At 33.8% G+C, this 26,014-nt stretch overlaps 1 protein-coding gene across 1 annotated transcript; it reads right to left on the bottom strand.

The window, feature by feature from the left end:
• Nucleotides 1-6,585: 6,585 nt before the first annotated feature.
• Nucleotides 6,586-25,740, bottom strand: LOC124354654 (zinc finger SWIM domain-containing protein 5-like). The gene is made up of 16 exons (XM_046805279.1): nucleotides 25,564-25,740; nucleotides 25,048-25,196; nucleotides 24,286-24,436; nucleotides 23,509-23,660; nucleotides 18,547-18,737; nucleotides 17,924-18,063; nucleotides 16,723-16,918; nucleotides 15,529-15,914; nucleotides 15,208-15,374; nucleotides 14,340-14,584; nucleotides 13,656-13,813; nucleotides 12,574-12,737; nucleotides 11,042-11,189; nucleotides 10,310-10,428; nucleotides 9,530-9,748; nucleotides 6,586-7,858 (listed from the first exon to the last, which is right to left on the bottom strand). The coding sequence occupies exons 1-16, from the start codon at nucleotides 25,691-25,693 to the stop codon at nucleotides 7,364-7,366; spliced, it is 3,210 nt and encodes a 1,069-aa protein (XP_046661235.1). The 5' UTR covers nucleotides 25,694-25,740; the 3' UTR covers nucleotides 6,586-7,363.
• Between the last annotated feature and the right edge of the window lie 274 nt (nucleotides 25,741-26,014).

Raw genomic sequence — 26,014 nt, 5'->3', positions numbered from 1 at the left:
GTTTGCACTATTAGCCATAGAAATAAGGTTAGTACTGTGCCAACAGTTATACTGCCAAACATGTATCATGAATCTTTATTGTAAATCAAAACATGTCTGTCCCATTACAACATCAACAACCAGTAAAATTGGCTAATAAGCTAAGTTAAAAATCAATAATACAGTAAATAAAATTGCATGTAGTTATTAAAGCGGTCTTAAGTACTGATCTTACTTCTTTAAGGATAAATATCTAATATTCTGTGGTAACACATTAAATAACCATGCTCTGATAAAAAAAACTATTTTGGGTACTAGTGTACATGCACCTGACTCTACTAATATGCCTTTGTCTGGTTTCATAAGAATAAACATTGATTGACTTGGAATACCTAGGAAGGTTGCATTTGATGAACAGGACAGTAATACAGAACATAAAAGATGGCAGAGTAAGAATCCCGACCAAGAAAAAATAGCCTACAATGTCGTGAAACTCGAGAGAAGAAATGCACAACTCTTTTCTTAAGATAAACATTTTAGTTTTTATTCCAACATTATTCTACAGGAGTACCTAAAAGCTAAATGACTGTAAATATTAACAGAGTAGGTTTTTTAACATAACATGAGGCCTATCACTATCTTTTATGGAACGTAGCATAAAAAGTCCCTTGGTCAAACGAGCAGCAACACTGTTAATATGATTATGCCATTTGAGATTAGGTTGTAGTGCGATTCCTATAAATGTAAGCAAAGCATCAGCCTCATTTCTGCAGCCAAAGTTAATCCTGAGTACCTAGACGTTGTCACTATTTGAACTTGATTTATTTGCAAAACACCACATTAAATGGACTCTTTATCAACTACTGTAGCCAAGCTCTTCTTTATAGCATTAGAAGTCTTAACACATAAGCCTAGATCATCTTCGAGTAAAAAATGTGCTTAATCTGAGGCAAAAATATTTCGGAGATCGTTAATATAAATTACAAACAGAATCTACCCCTCTGGGAGGCACACCATGCTCTCTGGTTGTAGAAAACTAAACTCTCCATTAACATAGACTGATTGATATCTGCCCTCCAAATAGTTATTAACAAACTTAACAGCCATATTGCTAAAAAAAATATGACAACTTATCCACCAAGACAATATGGTCTACATCTACAGTGTCAAAAGCCTTGGAAATGTTAAAGGATCTATCTATATATCATAGTCTTTGTTTTCCAAACCATAATAGGCTGTCATTAAGAACTGCACTTCCTCAGTCATACTATGGTTGGGTCTAAAACCAAAATAACAGGAAGAAAATCATTTATTAGTTTCTAAAAATTACTTAAGTAGAGTGTGTACAAGATAATCCAAAACCATTTATAATGGAGATCTGTCTAAAATTGGTGCATGTAAACACTGAACTTTATTTATGCAAGGGTACAACTTTACACAGCTTAATTACTCGTATATCAGGAAAAGATCCTACACTAATAAATCAATTGAACAAGTAAGTCAGTACCTCATTAATGTGGTACCTAATTGTGTGATGAATATTTTTGCATCTAGGTCATGACTGTCACTATTTCACAGATTATTAATGGCTGAGTAAACCTCCTCAACTGTTTAGTCAGTTCTGTTGCCAACTTTTGAATAGCTACAGCACTGATGCACTTACTTTCTTTTTCCACAATATTAAGTAAGCTTTACATATATCTCCATTGTTCCATATAGGAGAGTCTTAGTATTTTCTTTTCAATATCTTAATTAGCTGGGCATTAGCAAAGCCTATCACTCAAGGGGCAGGTAAAATTTCTCTCATGTCTGCACAATATCTCGAAAACCCATTAACTTGTAATTTTGCATGAAGCAAGAAAAAGTTTGATGATTATGCATCCTATCACTCCATGGGATTTGGATGGCCATTACCAAAGCCAATGTCAGGGAGACACCTAAAGAATAAATTTAGCTATAAACCTAAAATTTGGTATATTTTGCAATTACTATGTGATGCCAAATTCCTCTTCTGTCTGTGTCTCTGTTTTTCCACTAGATATCTCACGAATGAATTGAGCTATCATCTGAAATTTTGCATGTAACTTCATTTCTACATATGTAACATCGTGTTTCATATTGTGCACGTCCCTGTATGGGATTTGGCTGAGCGTTGTGTAGTCTAACTATCCACAAGATATCTAGAAATAGATTTCAACTGTAGACTTTAAATTTTGCACAGGAACTTCATTTCTACATATGTAACATCGTGTTTCATATTGTGCACGTCCCTGTATGGGATTTGGCTGAGCGTTGTGTAGTCTAACTATCCACAAGATATCTAGAAATAGATTTCAACTGTAGACTTTAAATTTTGCACAGGAACTTCATTTCTACATATGTAACATCGTGTTTCATATTGTGCACGTCCCTGTATGGGATTTGGCTGAGCGTTGTGTAGTCTAACTATCCACAAGATATCTAGAAATAGATTTCAACTGTAGACTTTAAATTTTGCACAGGAACTTCATTTCTACATATGTAACATCGTGTTTCATATTGTGCACGTCCCTGTATGGGATTTGGCTGAGCGTTGTGTAGTCTAACTATCCACAAGATATCTAGAAATAGATTTCAACTGTAGACTTTAAATTTTGCACAGGAACTTCATTTTCTACATATGTAACATCGTGTTTCATATTGTGCACGTCCCTGTATGGGATTTGGCTGAGCGTTGTGTAGTCTAACTATCCACAAGATATCTAGAAATAGATTTCAACTGTAGACTTTAAATTTTGCACAGGAACTTCATTTCTACGTATGCAAGAGTGAGTTTGATGATGGTTCATGTCCATCCATGAGATTTGGCTGAGGGGATTAAAATTGAAGTCTATTACTTAGTAGGTTGGCTGAATTTCTGTACTGTACGTATGAGCTGTGAAAATACCTTTACTATCTGATTGTCTGTCTGTCTGTCTGTCCACAGGACATGTTGAAAATGACATGAGTTAAACACCTAAATTTAGCATGCAATTTTCATGAAGCCTGTGTTACAACTTGTGGTTGGCATACTCCTACCTTGTATAATTAAGAAACTGAATTTATTATCTTGATTCATTACTGCCTTCTTCCTCACTATCAAATATAAATTCTTCTTGAATACTAATCACTTTATTTTCCTCATCCAGGTCCGCTTACAGCTCAATATTCCTGAGACCTGTGCATGCAAATACTACAGAGAAATGAGTGTTTCATATGGTTCTCTTTCTCTATTCTAACACAGAGAATAAACCAACCAACCAGATGAAGGTTTTGTAAATGAAACACAAAAAGGTTTATCATTATAATTGTAAAAACAGTTTATTAATGAGTTGCACAGAAGGGGAGTAAACAATGTAAAATAAAATAGTAACACAAACTACAAACTGGACATCTATGCAACTGTATATCACAACAATATTCACGCCAACATGGTACGTTACGTTGTATATCTACAGCTCCTATCTGACTTCTTAACTGAGAGAAATAGTAGATACAAACTAAATACATGTTGTAGTGACCTGAATTATATGGCAAGATAGATTAGGATCCATATAAACTAACCTAGAAGCTTACCATGGATAAGCCTTCCAGTCGAAAGCATGTTCTAATTTACACCAAATCTGTGCAGATAGATATTCACAAAACCAGTCTCTGCTCTTCGTAAATACAAGATAATACCTATGATAAATTATACAATACAAATCAGTCACTTTACAACTATCATACAAGGTAAAAGTCCTTCTCACGTGGAATGAAATGCATGATTAAGTAGGCTCCGAGATATTGTCCTCGCCTAAGCTTTTATCAATTTACTCACAATGAGGAAATGTACAAATTTACGTTTGCCATCTTAATTAGCTCTTTGGGAAAGCTGAATGACTAAATTTAAAGTGATATGAATATTTATAAGTAAGAATGATTTACAATAAGAATGTAGTTTAAGTTCAACTCAAGATAATAATTTGTCATTTTATTTACAATATTAATTTTGAACATAATCAGATTACAAATCTATACACATACTTCTGAAAAATATAATTTCAGAAAATTTTACATTAACCTAGTTTATTTCACAGATAACAACAAATAATAACACAAATCTACGTCCTTTGCATTAGTGCATTTTTTTCTTTTATAAAAATAAAAGAAGTCTCCCTTAAATCATCAAACATGTTTACAGATGACAAAAGTCAGTCGCCTTGAAATGCTGCAATTACAAACAAACTGGTAACAATTAAGCTAACATCAAAAAAATTGAAACTGATATCAAACAAAAATAAGAAAAATCAAAATTATTATCAAACATTAACTTGAAAAACCGACACTAAAAGTATTTTTTATAACAGACAACAAAATAAATTTCAACTCAAAAGATAATTAACAAAGCACTGAATAAGATAAATAATAAAGCATAATTTTCTTTTCCAATGCTAAAAAGTTTTCAACAAATATAAACTGAACAAAGGCTACCAGAGCAGGAAATATACTATCTGATGTTTATTAGACTAATGTAAATTAATATTTTAACACTTTAATAATAATAAAAAATAAGTCAGAATTTGTTGAAACTATAAAAGCACAATTTAAATACATCAACAATAATTGGAAAAATGAAGTTAGCAAAATAAAATAATATATTTTTGCAATCTTTTTCTTCAAAAATTTAAGATTTGAAGAAAAATTATAGAACTAGGTCTACGAGGCCGATCTTAAAATTAAATTATACAATAACAGAATATATTTGATGTTAAGGACTGGTGGAATCAACCAATAGGAACATTTGCTGCCAACGTACGCGGTGTAACTCGAACTGCGCTAAGGTTCGGAGGTAGTTCTGCGGAATATCCCAGTCCGACGCGACGGTAGAGCTAGGCTGTATTTGTACTCACGACATCTACTATATATAGGAAGCAGTGATACTGACTAAGCTAGATAACTAACACTATTTACAACTTTTCTCATTTTGCTTTAATCATTATTTACATAATAACAATCTTTGGTAGTAAAATAATGTGAATTAATGCACGTTTTAATCAAATATATAAAAATAACTAAAATAACAAACATGAACAAAACTATAACACAGTATTCTTCAATGACTGCTACTCAGAGTCTTTGATTTTATGTTGATTCTTGCAACTACTTGTGAGATCTCTAGACTTCGAAAGGGTGAAACAGTTCAGTTCATCATATTCTTTCTTAAATGATCTGTTACAATCATGGTAGAAGGTGATTCATAAAATATCAGTAAATAAAGTTATGCTATTAACCTTATACTTATCTAGTATTTTATTTGAAAAAAATATAAATAAATTCATTGATTTTTTTCATTTTCTATCATCCCCATAAGGCACGTGGGATAATTGATTTGGTCTTGGTCAATTCTCTCATTCCACACACTCGAACAAAATGAAAATGTGTATGGTGTAAAGACATTTTTGTGAACAGTGCATAAAAACTCTGTAAGCTTAATGTGTCTTCAATCTACAAAATAGATTATAAAATTGAATTATGTTTTAGTGACACTAAAAAATTTATTGTAATCTAAGTATTTATTTCATTGCTTGTTTGCTAGTCTCCGATAAATTAATTAAGGTTTTAAATAATATTTGTGAGCGATAAAAACAACAATAATTTATGAATCACCTAGTAAAATTTGGAATATAACCTTAATAACCTCTTTTAAACAGAAATAACTAAGAAAGAAACTAAAACAATAATTTTCTAACAGAGTAAAGAGACGATAATTGTACTGAGTACATGATAGTCTTAAAACTAAGCTACTCTACGCTGTGCACAACATTCATTGCCTATAGATACAGAGGTGGGGACACGACAACGTAAATGGAAGCATGAGTCACACTCATAAAAATATCCTTCTAATAAAATATAGTTTAGCCGATTATAATTTATTTACTTCATTTACACAGATCTTACATTTTCTATAATACATTTCATGGTTTATTCCTATAATTAACACAAGAACAAAATAAAGTTCCCGTAAAGTGGTTAGGATTTACGGGAGGTTACAGTTCAAACCCTTCAACGATTCCGGAATCATCTGAGGCCAATGAAGGCGGTAAAACTAACAAAATATAATACTGTAAACATTTGAACTGTAACCAATCTAGAGAGCTACCTAGCATAGCCCAACGACTTTACCACACGGATCTGAGCGACAAATCACACAAAATATCTTAGTCCAAGTCTCTTTTCTTTGTTCTGACAGGTGTTCTATTATAATTCAATAGAATTTTCTTCCATTCCACAAAATCTTTTAAAAACTAAGATTTTCAAAAATTTGTTATACGAAACTTTAAATGACAACATTTTAAATATCTTTAAGTAGGCATATTATTTATAAAATTTCAATATTTAATTGATTATGAAAAATAATATTTGGATTTGATAGGTTATAGTCATAAATATGATATTGAAAAATATATTTAAATAATCATATTAATAACATTAATTACATTTAAACACATAAACCAATATTTAAAACTTTTATTTTAGTGAGGCCTTTCGATAGCAAGGCTATCTTTGTCAGACACATCACAAAAGTCTTCTGTGATGTGTCTGACGAAGATAGCCTTGCTATCGAAAGGCCTCACAAAAATAAGAGTTTTAAATATTGGTTTATGTGTTTAAATGTAATTAAGTTAACAATAGCCAATATATATTCCATATCCAACATATTAATAACCTACTTTCAACATAAAAAGTTAAATTACCTATCTTGTACAAAAACTTTGTAATAACTTTCCTTATTGAAATGACATATACCCTGCAAAAAAGTCCAGACATTTTTTCAGAGGATGAATTTAACAAAAAATTAACTGAAAAGATTATAAATTTGAGTACAACCCAGTGATCAACTTAATAGTGTGTTTATCTAAAATAAATGTTTTTGTTCGTTTAATAGTACAAAAAATACTTTTCAAATATTTCTCTACCATGTAAAAAATAAATTGTCAACTTAATAATATCATATTAGATCAGATTGTACAGAAATGTTTGCTTCAATAAATTTAAACTTTTATTTTAGTTGAGTTTATGAAATTAAGGATTATAATAATCTTTTATTCATATATATATTTTATATGATAACATATTATATAAAAGAATCAGTCTGAAATTGACTTACATTACCAGCTAACTGGTGAAAAATGAGTTGGACTCTTTAAGTGGTTAAATTTGTTCTTTCTTATAAACTTGTTTCTAAATGAATCTCTATAACAACTTTCAAAGATTAACCATTAAATGAGTAAGGGAGACCTGGACGAACCGTTGTTAAAGTCGTGGACCACTAACCTAGCCTATGGTTGAGGCCCCATCACCGATACGGGAGGCTCGGCGTCGGTCAGCCAAACCTCTCTTTCACCAGGAACATTAACTTCTTCTTCCCCTTGTACGCGAGTTTCATGTTCTCGACGAGCTGGGTGAACTGGGCGTGACCATCATGCGCGAGGACGAATGTGTCACGTGCCTTGCCTAGGAAGTCGATGAAGTCACCATAGTGTCGCGGGGAGATGTGTGTGAGGCGGGAGTGTGTCGTATTGACGTAGGCTGCCACCGCCGCCTCCAGAAGCTGTCGCAGTGGCGGTCTGTCATAACTGAGGGGCTTGCCCCGTGCCCCGCCACCCCGGTGGTGGTGGTGGTGATGGTGCTTGTCGGGGGGATGAGGACAGGACACCCCTGGTGCACTGATGCTACACCGCCGCAGGATGTCTGATAACACCGTCGCACACTGTACGTTCTTCACCAGCAGGGGGATCATGTTGCTCAGTTCCTGCTTGCCCAGTGAGTGGCTCAAGGCGCAAGCCCAGTGGATGTCGTTGATGGCCGGATGGGTGTCCTGAAAATAATTACAAGATTAAAAAATTTCTTAGGGAAAACTGAAAATTAAGCATACAGTCTATCTAGACAAAATTGCTTTATAATACTATTTCAGTGAATCTGATACTAAAATTAAGGTACCCAATTCTTTTTAAATTTTTAGAAAAATAAATTTCAATAGTTTATACATTTATATATAAACCAATTACATATTTTGTTTTACATTTTGAAATGTAACACAACTTGCTATTTAATTTATTCAAAACCCTGAACTGTTTTTGTTTGTCTTTCTCTTTAAGGTTTGCTGTCATACTGTTGAAGACAGTCAACTTTTACTTTGTCATTGTGACCATCAGCTCTAAAAATTTGCAAATCTTTGACATGGAGGAAAGCCACTGTTTACATGTGACTTTTTTATAGAGGATATTACATTGTATTGATATGTATTTGTGAACTCTCTTGATTAATGCGTACAGTATGAAACGTCTATTTTTGTCCTTTTGCCATAAGTTGATAAATGTAACCTTAAAAAACTGTTATTCATTAAATACATAGGTTTATAGTTTATTTTCTCTCTTAAATTATTGGATCAACCAAATCTTTTAATAAAGGGTTTTTTGACTAATGGAGATACGAGGGTATTCCAGAAAGTAACCGCCATTTATGCATTGCACGGTAAGTAGTGAGTGTTGAAATTGGTGTTTACAGTGATTCTGTGTCGTTCTAACTGTGCAAGGCGGAAATCGTACATTCAAATGTTGTCAGTTCACCTTAAAACACGAATGACGTAATATAAAAGCGCACCAAGTGTGAAGTGCGTCGTGTTATAAGATTTATTTGGGCGAAAAATCACTCAGTAGCTGAGTTTCATTGTGAATTGTGTGTGTTGTTTGTACGCCAAACTTTTTGAGTGAAGGCTTAGGTGGAGGTACATCAGTGGGTGCGGCATCAGTGAGTGCAACTTTAAAAAATGGAAGAACATTCATGATGAAGAAAGGAGCAGTAGGCCTCCTTCTCCAGTCAAGTGATGAAAATGAATGGAAAAGTTTGTGAGAAACATTACTTCATAATTTTTGAACTTTCAGTTCATTATACTGAAATTTCTCAAGAGTCTTTTACACGAGACAGTGATAGAAGAAATAGGCAATATTTATGCTTCCATTGGGTGTTTACCAAAAGTGTTTACCACAAACCACTAAAGAAACAAAATGCTTCCATAGCCTTTCTTTTTCATTAACACTTTGAAGAAAAACAAGAACAGCCTGGATTTGACTCCTAGCGACTTTCACCTGTTCACGAACATGAAGCATTGACTTGCATTTCAGCTGTTTAACAATAATGAAAAGCTTAAAAAGGCTGTGACATGTGGCTACGTTCACAGGTGGCATATTTTTCTGGAAATGGTATTTCAAATACTGTTGAAAGAAATGAAGTACTTGAATCTATTAGTCTATTTGGTGACTATGTATAAAAATAGAGACGATAGAAAATAGTTAAAAAATGGTTTTAAGATGTGTGTGATACAATTTTTGTATCTTTACTGGTTTACCATATATTTTAAAACAGAGGTTATTTTCTGGATAATCCTTTTTAATATCATTTATTTCTCCAACTGTATTTCTCATTTAGCATATTTAGCATTTACAAGTACTAGGATCCAATTATTTGTAGAGTTGAATAAAGCTCTTGCCTGGTTGTAAGCGAGGTGGACATTCTTCATAGCCAACATGGCCAGCTTGTAGGCGCGTGTAGGGTAGCCTCTGTGTTCCATGTATCGTGCGATAGTGAACAGCTGTGACGATGTCATGATGTGTGATGCAGCATCAATCACTATCTGATACGCCGTCTCAAACGCCAGCGCTTCATTCTCGCACAGTGTCAGCGCGTTCAAGGCACAGTTTGGAGGATCCTGTTAGGAGAAAACAATTGTATTTAGTATAGATCTGATGAAGCATAAACCCTAAACTGCAATTATTAGATGTAGAATATGTTTTAAGTTTGAACAAGATCCTTTAAGCCGATTGAGCACTTTAAAGCGACCAAACAAGAACTTTGAGGGTCAAAGACACACCGTTATGTCTGGAATTACAGATAGATACCATTATTAATTATGTGTTACAAGTAAATTTAATCTAAATTAGTCCTTAATAGATTGGTTATGTTGATTAAATAAGTCTGTGTCATTGTCATAGTATATTTTTTTCAATTGTAAGAATGGTTTACCACCCTCATAATAATTAAGATTCTTACATTTTAACAAAATTAATCTAATGTTGTTTTCTAGAGCTATTAGAAGATCTATTAGAGTTTCCTAAAAATCTAGGTTAAATTAGAACAGGTACCTACGAAATAAAGGAATGCCAAATAATTATCAACTAAATTTAATAAATATTACTAGATTTATATTTATGATACATGATGATGATAGAATAATAGCAGTAACCTAGATAAAACGTTGAGTAAGGCTCACCTTCGTGGCACACTGCAATGCCAGAGTGCGTGCACAGCCTGAGAGCTCCTCCTGTTGAGCAAATGTCAGGTTCAGTCGCATGATGGTGCTGTGGGACATGATGGTAGTTGCCACCGGTCCTGTACAACACAGACAGTCAGTAAGTTGTAGAAATACATTAAACAAATTTCTTATACATTGTACTCAGTCTTGACACTATTTAAATCGAGTTTAATACAGTCAATTAAATCCAGTTCTGGAACTCTGTCGAATCAAAATATGTTGACCTCCAATCAGAAAAGGAACTTAGACAACATTCTTACAATGCACACCAACAATGACTGGATTCAAGTCAAACAATAGCAGGCTTCTAGGTTAGATTACTTTTTAAATTAAGCATGATGTAGCTTAGCAACATTTTATTTGATTTTTTTTACCATCATTACATTTTTTATTAATTTTTTGACATAAAAGATTGTCTATTGTCTACTGTGATACAAGTTCATTATTGTAAACTGTAAACTTTATAGGTCCTATTCTCATCTGTTTTTAACTATTATTTAAATGAGATATCTGAAAATTCAGTCTACAGTGGAAATGAGGCTGGGAACGATAAATCACATTTTTACTCAGAAAAGGAAATAAATAGTTAAACAGTTCACAACAGCAATTACTGGGATGGTGCAAAATTAATGTTTGAATTGTATCTAATAATTTCTTATAAAACCCAATCTATGTATTGTCATTATTTACCTGTGGCTTCTGTAGGTGTAAACAGCTGATACCAGTTCTGCATGATGGAAACGAGAGCCTCAACACCGACCTCGGTGGCGCAAGTGACCAACCAACGCACCATCTCTCGCCGCCTCCAGTTGAGTGAAGAAAGAGTCATCCTCATCACCTACACGCACACACAATGGTGATTAATAAATTGTTTTTTGCACAAAATTGTATTCCAAAATAAAATAAACCAATACATAATCATTTGTTTGTGCAAAATCAAAACTAAATTCCTAAAAAAAATCTAATACAAATTTTAAATCTGATACAATAAAATGCTACCAATGTACTTAGGTTTAATCATGGTTTTATTCGTATTTTCTAAAAATTAAAATTACAATTTTGTGTGGGGCTTTTTAGGGTACTTTGTGCAATTTTATTACAACTAAACATTTAATGAATAAAAACATGCAATTCAAATTATTAATCTGTACCTACATAAACTCTTTTTGTTTTGTATCAAAACCTTTTTTTTATACACCCACATTAGTCTAGCCAACAAATGGCAAAATGAGGGATCTAGCAGGAAAGATTAGCAGATAGTTATTTTTTTTTTAATCTGTAGCCGTTACTGACATATAAGTTCTCATAAGTTAGTTATTTAAAAAACTTTATGGCAACACAATTTTCATACCACAGAAAAATTTTCAAAAAGGGAAGTGTAGAGAATTAAAATTTATTCCATCAATTCCAATATACCTCACCCTCTTCTAACAATGACTGGAATTTAAGTACTATCATGCACAAGGAGTTGAAATTGTATAGAAAATAATTTTTTATTCAGTCCTGATTCCTACTGAAATTGCTCATTTCATTAAAAAAACTCTCTTAACTTTCGATTAGGCCTAAACTCATAAAATTATAAAACAAAAACTCATGTTAAAGTAAATTCAATTCTATACAATTTCCTCTTGGACCAATTTTTTGTGGAATGAAAACTTGAGGCACGAGACAGAAGTTGTTTTTTTATTATTAACTTACTAGAACTTATATGTTATTAACATTAACAGATATAAAAAAAAATAATAAGAACAAAGGATGTAGGAAATTATATCAGCTATAATTTTGTATACATGTACAATTTCTGTAGGACAAACCCCTATTGAGGTATAGGCAATAAACCAAATAGGAACCTTAGACCCCCTCTTGAACCTCCTATGGAGTTAAGGACTTTTCGTATATTATACTATCAGGTATCCCGTACAACATCCCATATTTGGCTTTTCCGCTTATTGACTTTTTTTCTACAATCATTTGTTGACTGGGCTACATGTTAAATTTGATAAAAATTAATTTGTTTATTTGGCCACAGCTGATTGTTGTATAGACACAAACACGAGTAAAAATCTACATTTTCCAACACCACTTTGTATTTTTCAAAAAGGATATTTGTACTGAAAACAAACGTTTCACCACATTATTTCCTCCTGTAATATTTAAAGACAAAACAGTTGAATCTTTTTTTACAAATAAGCAGAAACTATTACCAATAACATTTAGTTTACCTGGAGACCCAGTTCGAAGGCAACGCTGAGCAGTGTGGGATGCCTAGGTCCTGTCTCAGGAGTGGCAAAGCGAAAGGCGTCCTGCGCGAGTTTGAACAGGTGCGAGGAGCTGTGGATGTGCCTTTGGGCAGACTCCAGCACCGTCCTCAGTCTCATAACCTCTCCTGAGAAAATTTATGTTTAAATACATTTCCTGGATGTTAAATAAAAAAAAAAAAAAAACAATTATGTATAGAGCTGTTGATCAATTAGTTTAAAGATAAATTAGGTTTCCTTCTGCTATATTGAGATTTTTACGTTATTGGAGTCGGATTAAGTAAAATAATGATTAAAATATTATTGTCTTGTATTTAAGACAATTATCATGATTCTGATGTTTAGACTCGAGTTTAGAGTTTATAATATCTACTCAAGATAAATAAAAAATATGTTTTGTCATAAATAATCTACAATTTTAATGTTAAATAACATTTAATTTTGTTAATCCTAGACAGTAATTTTAATAAATCATTCTCAAAAACACTTTCAGAATCGTAGGACGTATCAATCATTTTATTTTTATTGTTTCCTTAATATCTGTACTATCATGTTATTTATTTTTTAATTAATGCTTAATCTTTCAATAACAGCTCTTTAGAGCTGATATATTCCTTTTATTTGATCAAATGTTCCTACACCTTCAACTGATAAATTTCACAGCCTATGTTGCAATATATTTATATACACAAAACACTGCATAGGAATAGACTAAAATTTTACAACTAACTAACATTAGTTTAATCTAATTACATTGATTATGATTATAACCTTCTTCCTCCAACTAAACAACAAGAAGGCTTATTATGTATTTTAAACACTTTATTTAAAATACATATATAAAGTTGTAATGTAAGTAGTAAGTAAAGGCAGTTAATAGGTATCGTTTACAAAATTAATCTAAGTTGTCCAAAACTTAACTTTCATACGGATAAAGAAGATCCGATCAAAATACATTACAATCAGTAATGTGTACCCATTTTAAAGTATTCAGTCAATACGAGGGCGGTTCATTCTACAGTGTGACAGTTGTAATGACAACATACCTTTGGCAGCACTAAGCATGGTGGATGCCAATGCACACTGCTGGGTCTCTATGTGGCCGATGGTAAACCACCGAGGATATCTGCTGAGAACAAGCGATGACACGTTGCTTCCATTCACCGGATCATCCGAGTCCTCGTGCTCTTCCATCACTGGTAATCTGGAACAGAGAGTAATTGTCAGAATTTAAGAAAGATCAAAACACACATTTCATAAGCCAACTGGTAACAGAACTTAACTTTCACAAAGCTCGCACTCCACTTAAATAAGTTAGTTAGAATAGAAAGTTAAATATTTAATCTTAAATACAAAGGTTCAATTACCGTATGTTACTTATTTTCATTACTGTAGTTCTGTTTCAGTAATATTATTTGTAATTTATTTTGTTTATTTATTTTCCCTTGTAGAATTCTTTAATACTTTTTAACTGAGAAATGCAAATAACAAACATTTTTTTTAGTTCAGTTAAATTTTACTGAACTAAAATCCAATGATCGAAGCCAATATAAAAGTATTTTCAAAATTGGTATTGATATCCAGTAAGAGGACAAGAGAAATATAAAACCACTTATATCTTAATTCCATTAAATCAGGTGACTCCACAATTGTAATATGCTAAAAATTATTGACATTGTTTAATTAAAATTTTTTTATCAGGGATTTCCAATGAATGTAAAATGACTAACCTCATGGCCCGAAGCCCCACTTCATAGGCCAGGTCTGGGTAGTAGTTGAGGAGTGCAAGGAACAGAAACCGTGCAAAGGTGTGCATGGGGATGCTCTCAGGGTGTATCCCGATCCCCAGCCCGCTTGAAGGACCTCCCTCCAGCAGCACGATGGCCTGCCGCCTCAGCACCGCTACCAGACTGTTGTCTAACTCCATCTCCTGCAGTTTGGCTATCAGCCGGTCCTCCTGCTTGCAAGCTTTCTCCTGGAATATGTCAGTCAATTGATGATTCTCTTTCAGAAATTGAAGTACCATTTCATGTGGATCTGGATAATCTTTCACACATAAGAGTCCAAGATAGTCCAAGACGTAACACACTAAAGAAACAAAATGTAACTTTATTTAAATTTGCTATTATGTAAATTTGGTTTTGGACATAAATTTTATATAAATGATTACATTCCTACTTCCTCTCCCTTTCCTATTTTCTCACATTTATTTCAATCAGTTGCAGTTGCAAATACCCTTGCCAGCTTTGTAAATAATTTTGTAGCATTTAATTCCACTACAATAAGTAGTTTATTTCACAACTGGGCTCTATACTAGGTACCGGACATTACTCTAAAGTACTGAGAGTTATACTATATACCGGGAAATTCCCTGCTGACAAGTCTTAAAATCATAAAACTACAATTTGAAATGGCAGAGTGAGGAATATGCTAGATTTGTTCAAAAATTAATTTGAAACACACAGAGTTTATAAGAAAAATATTTGCTTGGTCGAACTATTCTCATTTACAGGTGAACGATCAATATTACCGAGTAGAAACAATTAGTCCAGCTTGTTATGATCATGTATATCAGGTGATAAAATTCATGAACGGTACCTGAGCATAGAGGCCTGGAGGCATGATCCGCTGCTGCCCCAACCCTATTAGAGCCACTTCTACAGCTAACGTCAGGTAAGTCTCAGTGCGATCTCTAGAACCGACCACTGGGACGTGTTGGTACCTTGGGGGAATACTGCTAACAGTCTCTTCGACACCAACAGGATCTGGAACATTGTTAAACCCAATTAAACCTTGATCATATACAATACAAGAGAGATTGAAGGATATCATTATTAATTGACGTTTGCCATACAATTTAATTATTGTCTCAGCAATAAAACAGATTTGATTTGATTTGAAGATCTTGAAGCCACTCACCGAAGTACGAGGGAGTGCGGGGTGCAGCATCATCGGTGACTAGAGATGCGTCTGCGAGTGTGTCAAAGAGACAACCGATGGGATCTAGTGGGTGGCCGACCCACCCTTCCATCAGACTCGAATTGGCACAGAACTTGGCGGGAGGAGGGATGGCGCAGGGGCGGACACAGCAGCGAAGTGCAGGCCTGTGATCGTAGCAGCGTGGGTTGTCGCAGGCAGGGTGGAAACGGTAATGGCAGTCACTGAAACCATTGGAGGTACATCGCGAACTGCAGGCAGAGGGTGGGCGAGTGTGGTTGTCGTAGTAGCCAGTGGAACAGCTGCGTGAGGGGTAGCTGCAGCGAGATGTGCAGGGTTGCTCAGTCCGTGGACATTGCGATCCATAACTGCAGACAAAATATTGAATTAATAACACATCTCTTAACATAATACATCAAAGTTATCATCAGAACTATTACTTTTTTAAATTCTGATGGGATTTCCACAATAAATTAATGTTGCATGTATGAGGAAATTATATGAATGTATGCAAGTAAAGTTTGATAAACAAAAGTAAATTTTGGTATGAAATTGAAACAAAATATTATTTCAACATTATTCCCAGAGCATAACACCAAATAATACTTTAGGCATTATCTATGTGAATTCTTATTAATGAATAATTGATCATTCATATATATGTATAAATATGTCATTTATAAAAACTAAGAATGTATTTTTAATATTTAATTTTATTGCTTTTCATGTTATGTATTGGTAGATACCTGATTTACAAATAAATGGTGTTCTCTTGTAATAAATTAACTGTAAGTCATGTCTACTATGGAACTGAGTTGCAATACATTTTTTGAAATGCCTCTGTGACTGGATGTATCTGGAACATCTCTAACTTAGGATAAAAGCTTGGTAGCTAGCAACAAAGAAATGGAGCTCCAATAGTGATCCTTGATAAATGACTAAGTTTATGGTCAAGATCACTAATAATTTAATGTCAACCAATACAGACTGTAATATTCCTTTTCTTTTAGTGGGTTTTACTAACTTTTAGATAATTTTAAGAGGCCTTTGCCAATATGTTTCCACAACATATTGTAAATTGTATCGGATTTTAATGATCATTTCTTTGTTTTTGACATTCATACCCCATCTTACAGTCCAAATCTAAAAAGACAAAAAGAGAAAATTTCAACAAACCCCGGACAGCGATGGTTGTCGCAACTGCTAGTGGAGGCGCAGGGCTTGGTCTGCTGGCTCTCATGCCACTTCCTCTGCGCCGTCAACTGTTGTTGCTTCATAGTGCGTATCACCGCAACTGCCAACCGCAGTGCTGCCCCCTGATGTCCGTGAGAACGCAGAGCGTCCACGCGCGCTGCGCACGTAGGTAGGGCTTCTACAACCACAACCAATACATAGTATTGCCTTCATTTTACTTCCTTAGAAAATCTGTTTTACTATATTAATGTCTAAAATTATAACAAGATACATTTTTCAGTGCATCAGTGTGTTATAAATTGGATTGAAAATAACAAAATACAGAGTACCAAAGGAAAAAGGAAGATTTCAATCACTTGAAAATAAAGCTTGGTATTTATGAATAGTTTTGAATCGACGATCATGGCCATGGTTAGTTACAAACATTTTGATAGAGCTGAGGAGTATGGCAAACCATCTAGTAGAAAGGGCTTTATATCATACATATGTTTTTTTAAGGGTTGTAACATCAGTTTCTCACAACGAAAATATTAAAGTTTTCAGAGGTTGTATAATTCTCTGGTGTAACGTTACATCACAGATTATTGCAACTTCTTATATAATAATAGATTATAATATAATAGATTATTTAAATTAGAAGAGAATAAACTCTGAGGAATAGAATAATTTATTACACTACTCTTATTTTATAAATTATCAAACTCAAAAGGATAAATGAGGATCAATTTCACTAAGGACATGGAAACTTACAGGGATCGATGCTTGGACCGCTTTTATTTATCAGCTTTATGATTTGTCCAATTCTGGTCCAGTTTACTTTCCACAAAACTGATGAACATTTTAACTGCGGCAGACGTCTTAGAGCAGTGCTGACTAGTGAGGTAACTCAAGATCGCTCAATATAGATCCCAGTGAAGGTATTGGGAAAAAATTTGTTTACTGTATTTTGTAACTAAAACAAAAATAACAACTAGTTCAAGACATTCTCATGCCACTACAATGGCATATTTCATTTCTGCAGTAAAAACTGTAAAATATTGGTACCATAATTAATATAGTTGTTATTGCGGAATCAACATATTCATCGAATAAGCACGTTTTTAGTACAATTTTTTATTAAGAATTTCAGAGCATCTTATGATTACTGTGTTTTTGACAGTGAATGTTATTATTATTAACTCACCGTGCCACAAAGGTTGACCTAAAGAGTTGAAGCTCCCTGAAATGAGAGAGCTGTCAGGTACGTGACTACAGTAAGAGTCACTGGACAGTATGTTCTTGAGATGCATGTTGTCCCAGGACATGCCTACAGCGTCCAAAGCCCTGAAATTTCAACAATTTAGTCTTGTGATGTATTTTCTATTTTAAAACACATGTAACACTTACGGTTTGTTTCATTAGACTCCTTATTTGTTTATTTCACACAAAGTAATGTATATGCCTAGGTGCTTTGATTATTTATCAAATTGAAAAAAATTAAGTATGTAATTGATTAAAACTATTGTTTTGGTAAATAAAGAATGATTATTATTATATCAACTTTAATTAAGATACTGTTAGGTCAGTAATTAGTCTATAAGAGGAGAGACATATCAATAATGATTTTATAGGTTAGGTTCGATTAGACCATTTACAAGGTTAAGCTGTAAAGTTTTAACTATGAAATCCATGATTTAATTAGTAATAGACCCACAAAACAAAGAATTTACTACGACACAGTAATAGTGCATTGTAATGAATGTTACTTTTAGTAAAGTCTGTAAAAAGAACAGTGATAATGAGTCTTAGTTAAGTTAGGTTAGTTACCGGTGGAAGACTGTGCGAGGGATGGGGGCAGGAGCACTACGTCCATGACCGTGGGACAGCCAACCACGCCGCCTGTGATTGCTGTTGTGGCTGTTGTTGTTACAGAAGGCATTGTTGTTGCTGGCATTGCCACCACCTTCATCATCTGAACTACTGTCTGATGAGGAGTGAAATCCTCCACCGCCATGGTACTGAAAAACAAACAAAAATGAATTTGTTAGTCCTTATTTTTTTGTGTAGTCGGACAAGTCAGAATTTATTTTCTACCAAGGCTGAAATTTCTCAAATTAAATTGGCAATCACATTGAATAACAATGTTTTAATAAATTGGAGATTAACAAGGAAATTCCTTAGAAGGTTAGCTTAACATGTCCAGATTAAAAAAACATTTCAATACTTAACCCATCATTTCACTAATGATGAGCAATGTCTGATGGATGGTTGGATCTATATATATATATATATATATATATATATATATATATATATATATATATATATATATATCTTGTTAGAGTGCTATAACCATGTTTAAATATTTTACAAAAAACTCACAATTTCAGTTATTAAAATATATGACAAGTTGTACATATTTTTGTTCAATATGAAACTGGCTATAAAATTAAAACATACATTTTAAAGTCAAATATATATTTTTATTCGCAAAAATGTACACCACAAGAAAACAAAATTTTACTTATATGGTTTTTTCATAGTGAGATGTCCTATACATAAAAGAGTAAAAACGCGTTGTTCTTTTTGGTTATCATTTATAACCATTATAAATATATAGTACTATTTGTTCTAAATAAGTTAGACCTACATGAAAATAGACATTTGATGTCACTACTATGCATGTTTAGTTGCAAAATATGAACCAACTGAAAACCCAAAACAAGAAACAAGGTGCCTCAATAGTGCAGCGTCTTCGATACACGGATAGAGTATAACACCTCAAAGCAATATAATATCTGGTAACTGTGGCATTGAGGTAGCTTACAGTCTCCTCTTAACAGTGAGACACAGTAAAATTAATTATAGAAGCAGTTCTAGCAGCTACACACATATTATGCCTAATAAAGGATCAGTTCCAGTCCCAAGCAGTTCGAGAAATGTAAAAAGGGACTAGAATCCGGTATGAAACAGCAGAAGAATTAAGATTCAAACTTATGATGTAGGACTTATAGCTGGGTACAAAAATTATGTTACTTGCACCCAAACAACCCAAAAAATATCCAGCAGTAGCATGTCACTAACCAAATATATATTGGAATATTGGGAAGGAAATCGCTCAATAGAAAGTCTCGTTTACTGTAGAGGTTGTGTTCAAAAAGTTACTTATTACATGTCCTGATCTAAAGCAGGATTGTCTGCTTTTTAATCTTACATAATACATTGCAAATTGCAGGTACATCTCCTTTCTATGGTGCCTAAGTTACTTGGAACCTAAATAAAAGGCAAACTCTGTTCTTCCACACAACCTCAATATCCTGTCATTCTACATGGCATGCAAATTATCTTTTAGGTTCATGTCCCTGGTTTGCAGCTTCTAGTTCAATAGAATTAATCATACATTTCATATTGCTGGTGTTACCTGGGCTGGGAGTAATTTAAACTTTAAAACAATCTAAAAAATCAGAAAAAAATCCAAATTTGTTTTTAAGGCTCCTACTGAATGTGAAGGGTTGAGTAATAAAATTATTTTCAAATACAGCAAATGTCACAATAATAGTTCATAACAGTTAGAAGTGTGTGTAAATGCTCCAACATAGAGGAATCTGAAAGCCTATTCATATTCTTCAAAAGACCAGATGTAAATTTTTGTTGCCTGGCTGGGTACTGTAACATTTGTATGAATTTTCCTCCTTTTGTCACACAGTACTGCATTCAATAAGTATACAAACCGTTATTTATATTGTTAATTCGTATGTGAGAAATTTTTACAAACAATACACTCTTTCAATTTGAGTCTTTTATTGACTCCTTTGTTTACCTGTTCTAAGTAACAAAAGCCTAGAATTCTAAATTGAGGCGTTAGCTGCAAGAAGGGCACATAGGGTGAAAAGCTAGGTTTTCAGAAACAAGGTTCAAAGTTTTGTAATAGGTTCAAAATGCTTTAAGAATTATGCTGATTTTTTTAAATGGTTGAAATCAATTAGTTTTATTATATTTGAATAAGACTTTAGAGTTAAGTAATGAGTTAATAAATTTAGGAATTTAGTAATTTAACATTTAAGAAACAGTGTTATGTGCCCTTCTTGCACCTAACGTTATTTATGCTGTGAGAAGTGTGAAGTAAATGATGTATTGACTCATTATTAAGCAAAACCAAGACATTTATGAACACAAAAACAGGTTTATAACATGATATAAAAGGCTTCACAGTAAAATATTGAAGAAATAACAAGTTTTTTTTCTCTCTTGCAATAGGACTATTGTTTGATAGCACTAAAAACTCTTCGTCACTGATCTCTTCGTTTGTCGGAGGGGTTTTCTTCAACAGTCAAGTTTTCGAAAAGCATTTCTATATATGCCACACCATCGTCATCAATGAACTTATACAAATCTCTTACGTCTCTAATTTTTGCCGCATTCATCATTGGTGGAGAAGATGGTTTTAGTGTTTGTTGAACATCGTTCAGTATTTCACTGTTGGTAGAAGTTTTCCATATTTTAAAATGGAATAAAGTTGGCACAATAGGTTGTGGATGCCAAAAGAGTGCCATTTTCCATGTATTTCATTTGAACATAGGATTGAATTTTGAATTTCCTGCCTTTACACACTGGTGGCAAACAGCAAGGGTGTTGAGAGCTGAGTTCCAGTCTTTTTATCAGTGTTTTGTCATGTGTAAACAATAAAAGGATTGCTTGAACGAGCTAGAACCATAGACTCTAAGTACAGTTTCACTGTTGTTATCACTTCTTTCTTCTTCAACAGTGTTTTGAAGAGTCCAAAATTCCTGTCGCACTGCGAAAAGGAATGGCCGCGACAGGAAACATGTTTGTAATGTCAACGTTGTACACTTTTGCGAACCAGCATCCAAATGAAATTATTGTTTTGTTCTTATTTTGGCCCCCGGCACCATCTGAGAGAAACACTATCTTCTTTACTCTAGGAAACTCGACAAGTTTTCTTCTTTAGGCAGTCATACAAGAACGATGCTACGGAATTGGCATCTTTTTTGTCTTCTGTTTCCATAAAGGTGTACATGTAGGATGTGTTGTCATTGTGAATATGAACATTAAAAGTGTTAAAGCCAAAGAAGCCTTTTATAAAATTGACTTGTAGCATTGAGCTTAGGGAGAGGCAAATTTTGTGCGTAATCGAACTCTATAACCAATGTAGTAGGGTCCGTTTTACAATTTTCCAATATTTCTGTCTTATTTTCTTGTTTTTTTCTTGTGTACCAAGAAGTTCAACTTGCATTCATCTTCAGGATTTACATTTAACTTCATTTTGCATTCCGTACAGTAGTCGCAAAACGTCTGTCTTTGGATGACGGGAAGCTAAAGTTACATTGTTGTTTAAAAAATTTGAAATATGTTTTGTACTTCATTATTAGGTTTTTACCGGTTTTTTCTTTGTAGAAACTGTGAAAACATATCATGTAACGTCTTTACATTCAGACATGGATCATCAAAATAGTTCAGGTTAGATTTCTCCTGACAGTAGTGGCTCTTTTTGTGTGGGATAGAGTTTATATGCTCAAGAAGTAGATCCCATACTGAGGATTCAAATTTATAGGGTCTATTACAATGGGTCCCCTCTCTGATCAGAAAATGATCCATTGTGATTTACGATTTTGTCCTGGACTATTCTAATCCTTTTCATTGACACATTAAAGAGTTTCATCAACAGTTTTTGGCACACTACAAGTTCATGTCCATTATCTACCCTTAGAGAGTAACACCAACTACGAAGTCGCTCTTTCTTTGGTTGCGTAGCCACAGTTTTCAAACTTTGGGTTTTCATACAGCTAGACAGAAAAGTATCTTGAACTTCTTTGTTAGAACTATCCCAAAATTTTGTAAACATCTCAATCTGTTGTTCTTGGGTAACCTTTTCGCAGCATTTCTTTAAGCAGCAAGTTGTTACTCTCGTAAACTCTTTTCCACTTATTAGCTTTTTAGAGGTTGAAACATAGCTCTTACCTGAATTTCTAGCAGTTTTATTTAGATTCCGTTTCCATTCAGTTATTTTAATTGCTTTCTTACCACCCAACTGCACAGCTTTTTAGGTTAGTTAAAATCTCTCCACTATCACTCATATCGAATACCGTTTCTGAGAGTTCACTGTCCGTTATATTATCACACTCTTATAAAAACTGAAAAACCATCAACTCTAAAGTAACTAACAAAAAAAAAAAAGACTAAGAGAAGATCTACTATTATTATTGTAAAACTATTAGTAATAAAATGGTGGTTTTAAGTATTGTAAACAAACAGCAAAACAAAGATGTAGATGTAAACACAACTCACGGTCAGCTGACACTGAAAATCACCCGACATTGCTAACACAAAAGCAGGCGTACCAACCTCATGGAATAAGATATGAACACAAAATTTTCAGGACACATGTACAAAGACATGGTGGATCGTTTTCTGCGTTCTCCGCAAAAAGGGCACATAGCGGTATGTGCCCTTCTTGCAGCTACCGCCTCAATTATGGCTCTAGACTTGACACAAAATAAAACAGAGCTGCTAGAAATAATAAGCGAGCCAATACTTTTAGACATTTAATAATATATACTCGTAGCTTATAAAGCTATATGGGTCTTGTCAAAATTGTTCAAAGTAAAAAGGAACATACAATAATGTTACATTTTAAAAGTCCTCTAGTTGTGTTGTCCTTAAAACTTCCTAATGGTCAGACTTGTAGAAAATATCCTAATATTGTAATTATAGTCTGAGTGATGAAGTTGTAATAAACATAAACTTCAACTAGGTGGAACATCTACTCACCCCATCCAGGCGAGGCATGGGCTGCGGTCGGAAGTCTGGGTCCTCCTGGGGGCAGATCTCATTGCGTGTCCACTTCTCCAACAGTGACTTCCAATGGATCTTCTCCTGATTGCTGCAGTGTGGATTCAGCACAATACACACCCAGAGAGCACCTAGGGTTGAGAACAAGTTGTGAATAATCCTGTTACTAGACTACTCTGGCAGTAATTTCCAGTGGATTTTATTCTTCGATGCTGCAATGAAGGTTCAGAAGATGAATGACCAGAGAACACCTAGGACAGAGCATAATGTGTGAATATTCCTACTAGACATCTTCAGCGTTAATTTCCAGTAGATATTTTCTTCAATGCTGCATTAAAGGTTCAGAAAAAGCACACCCAGATAGCACCAAGGGTGGTGTGACCATAGGTTGTGAACAGTATTCTTCAGCAGAGTGGATCTTCTCCAGATTTCTGCAATGAGACAGCAAAGTGCACACATACAGAGTAGAGATTTATATTTTATTAGTATTAAGGTATAATAATCAAACTTCAATCACAGAAATGTCTTTAAAAGCCATTATTTACCGAGTTTTAGAACCTATTCTAAAAAATGGTTCTACAGGAAAATTAAAAAATAAATAAAACAATAAAACAGTAAAAGAGCTAGTATAAAGAAATCGAAGATTTTCTAATTTTACTGTTGAGAACAGTTAATTACTTTGTTACATAAATGTATAACAAAAGGATCCCTTGTTCCTATAGTGAGTATTATACACAAAGTCTTGCATAATGTTACCTAGTTGGTCCCAAAGCTGACGGCACTTGTCTGTCATGGGGGTTCCCTGAGACTTCCACAGTAACAATCGAGGGTCCGACAAGAACTGTTCTGTGATCAGTGTTAACATTCGTGCTCCGTTTGAGTCCCGCGCCCGCAACATCTCACGCACCTAGAGCATGAGCATAACACTGTTGATACTTGATATTAATAGTTCAAATTCATTGGTGCAATATACCTAATTCAAACAAAAGTACATGTCTGATACTTAAAAATTACTTATAAATTTCAATTTATTGGGAGTCATAGGAAATAAACACAATGTATAATCCTACTTTTCACAAAATGTTTTAGAGATGTAAACATACAATGTACAGTTTTATGGGTATGAAACAGAATAAACAAAAACACCATAAAAAAGTTATGCTATAATAATATGTAGGCTACCAATTTATTGGAAAACCTATGTAACTTTGTGACTTTCCAGTAAACATAAACGTAAGTTAATGAAAATCAGTGATTTATTATGAATGAACAGTGGATATATCAGGAAAAATCCTGTTTCATTCACAATGCTTCCATTGTCAAAAACAAACTTTAAACAAAGAAAAATAACTAGTCCAATTACAAAGCTCTGTGGGACCCCAAATAAAGTTTAATATATACAGCACAATTTTATTTCATATCAATACATTAAGATCTACATAATACAGTAACACAAGATTTACACTAAACAATTGTATTTTTAAACAGGAAATCAAATGCAATACATCTTAATCTCACCTTTGCAAAGAGTGAATTGAGTTGTTTGTTGGCATTGTAGTAGCTGCCCTGCGAGAGATAGGACTTGACCTGCTCACAGACTTGCTCCTCATCCAGGTGCCACGTGTGGTCATCATCTGCACTGGCTCCTGCCGTAGGATCTGGGGCCCCTGCAAGTAACCAGTGTTTATATCTAAGGATTTGCAACTTTGGTATTTACGAGATTCAAGACCTTAAGTGATGGTGAAAATAATGTGAGTATATTTGTCCAAAAGCTAGTACAGGCTAACATGTAAAATATCTGTTCAGGACACACTTACTAGACATTACAATTCACATACCAGCCCTGTAAATGGATCTATCAAGTAAACAAAATAGCATGTTGAGAAATAAACAGGTGGACAGTAATAACAAGACAAGGGAACACCCATTGGACAGTGCTTTCTTGTTATTTGAAATATCCAAATTTGAAATACCATTGAAAAAAAGAACAATTAATTGAATTACACCTCTCTTAGAGACATTCATAGCACAAACCTGGTATCTGGTTGATTTCAGACCGTTGTTGGAGAATCTCATCAGCCAGCTTCTGTGCAGTTGGCAGCACTTCTGTATGGTGTTCGGAGATGAGATATTGCACAAACTTCTGCAACTGTTGGCGATCCATCTGGAGCAGTGTTTCTGTAACACATATGACCTAGTGTACAATGGCTCGGATGCCAGAACTACGTTTTTTGCTTGCAGCCCTTCCACAATTATTATACCTTTTGTAAGACATATTCAATGTAGGAATTAATTTATTAATGGTAGGTTTATAACTATTTCAACCTTTTTTTGCTTATATATTTTACTAATATTTTAAGAGCTTTGAGTTTGAATTTGAGCTCATGTTTACCATTTTACTATCCCAACAAAAGTTGTTTGGGAGATGTATATTTGTTATTAAACAGTGCTTTTTTAATTTAAAAAACTAAACATATATATATAT

The sequence above is a fragment of the Homalodisca vitripennis genome, chromosome 2 (assembly GCF_021130785.1).
Source record: "Homalodisca vitripennis isolate AUS2020 chromosome 2, UT_GWSS_2.1, whole genome shotgun sequence".
NCBI lineage: Eukaryota > Metazoa > Arthropoda > Insecta > Hemiptera > Cicadellidae > Homalodisca > Homalodisca vitripennis.
This window is presented reverse-complemented; position numbering and strand designations above follow the sequence as displayed.

Excerpts from the sequence above, each read along its gene's own strand:
- LOC124354654 (XM_046805279.1), bottom strand. The coding sequence starts at position 25,693 with ATGGATCGCCAACAGTTGCAGAAGTTTGTGCAATATCTCATCTCCGAA. Across the intron at positions 24,437-25,047 it reads TCAATTCACTCTTTGCAAAG|GTGCGTGAGATGTTGCGGGC; the intron begins GTGAGATTAAGA and ends CTCATGCTCTAG. Across the intron at positions 23,661-24,285 it reads TCAGCTTTGGGACCAACTAG|GTGCTCTCTGGGTGTGTATT; the intron begins GTAACATTATGC and ends TCTCAACCCTAG.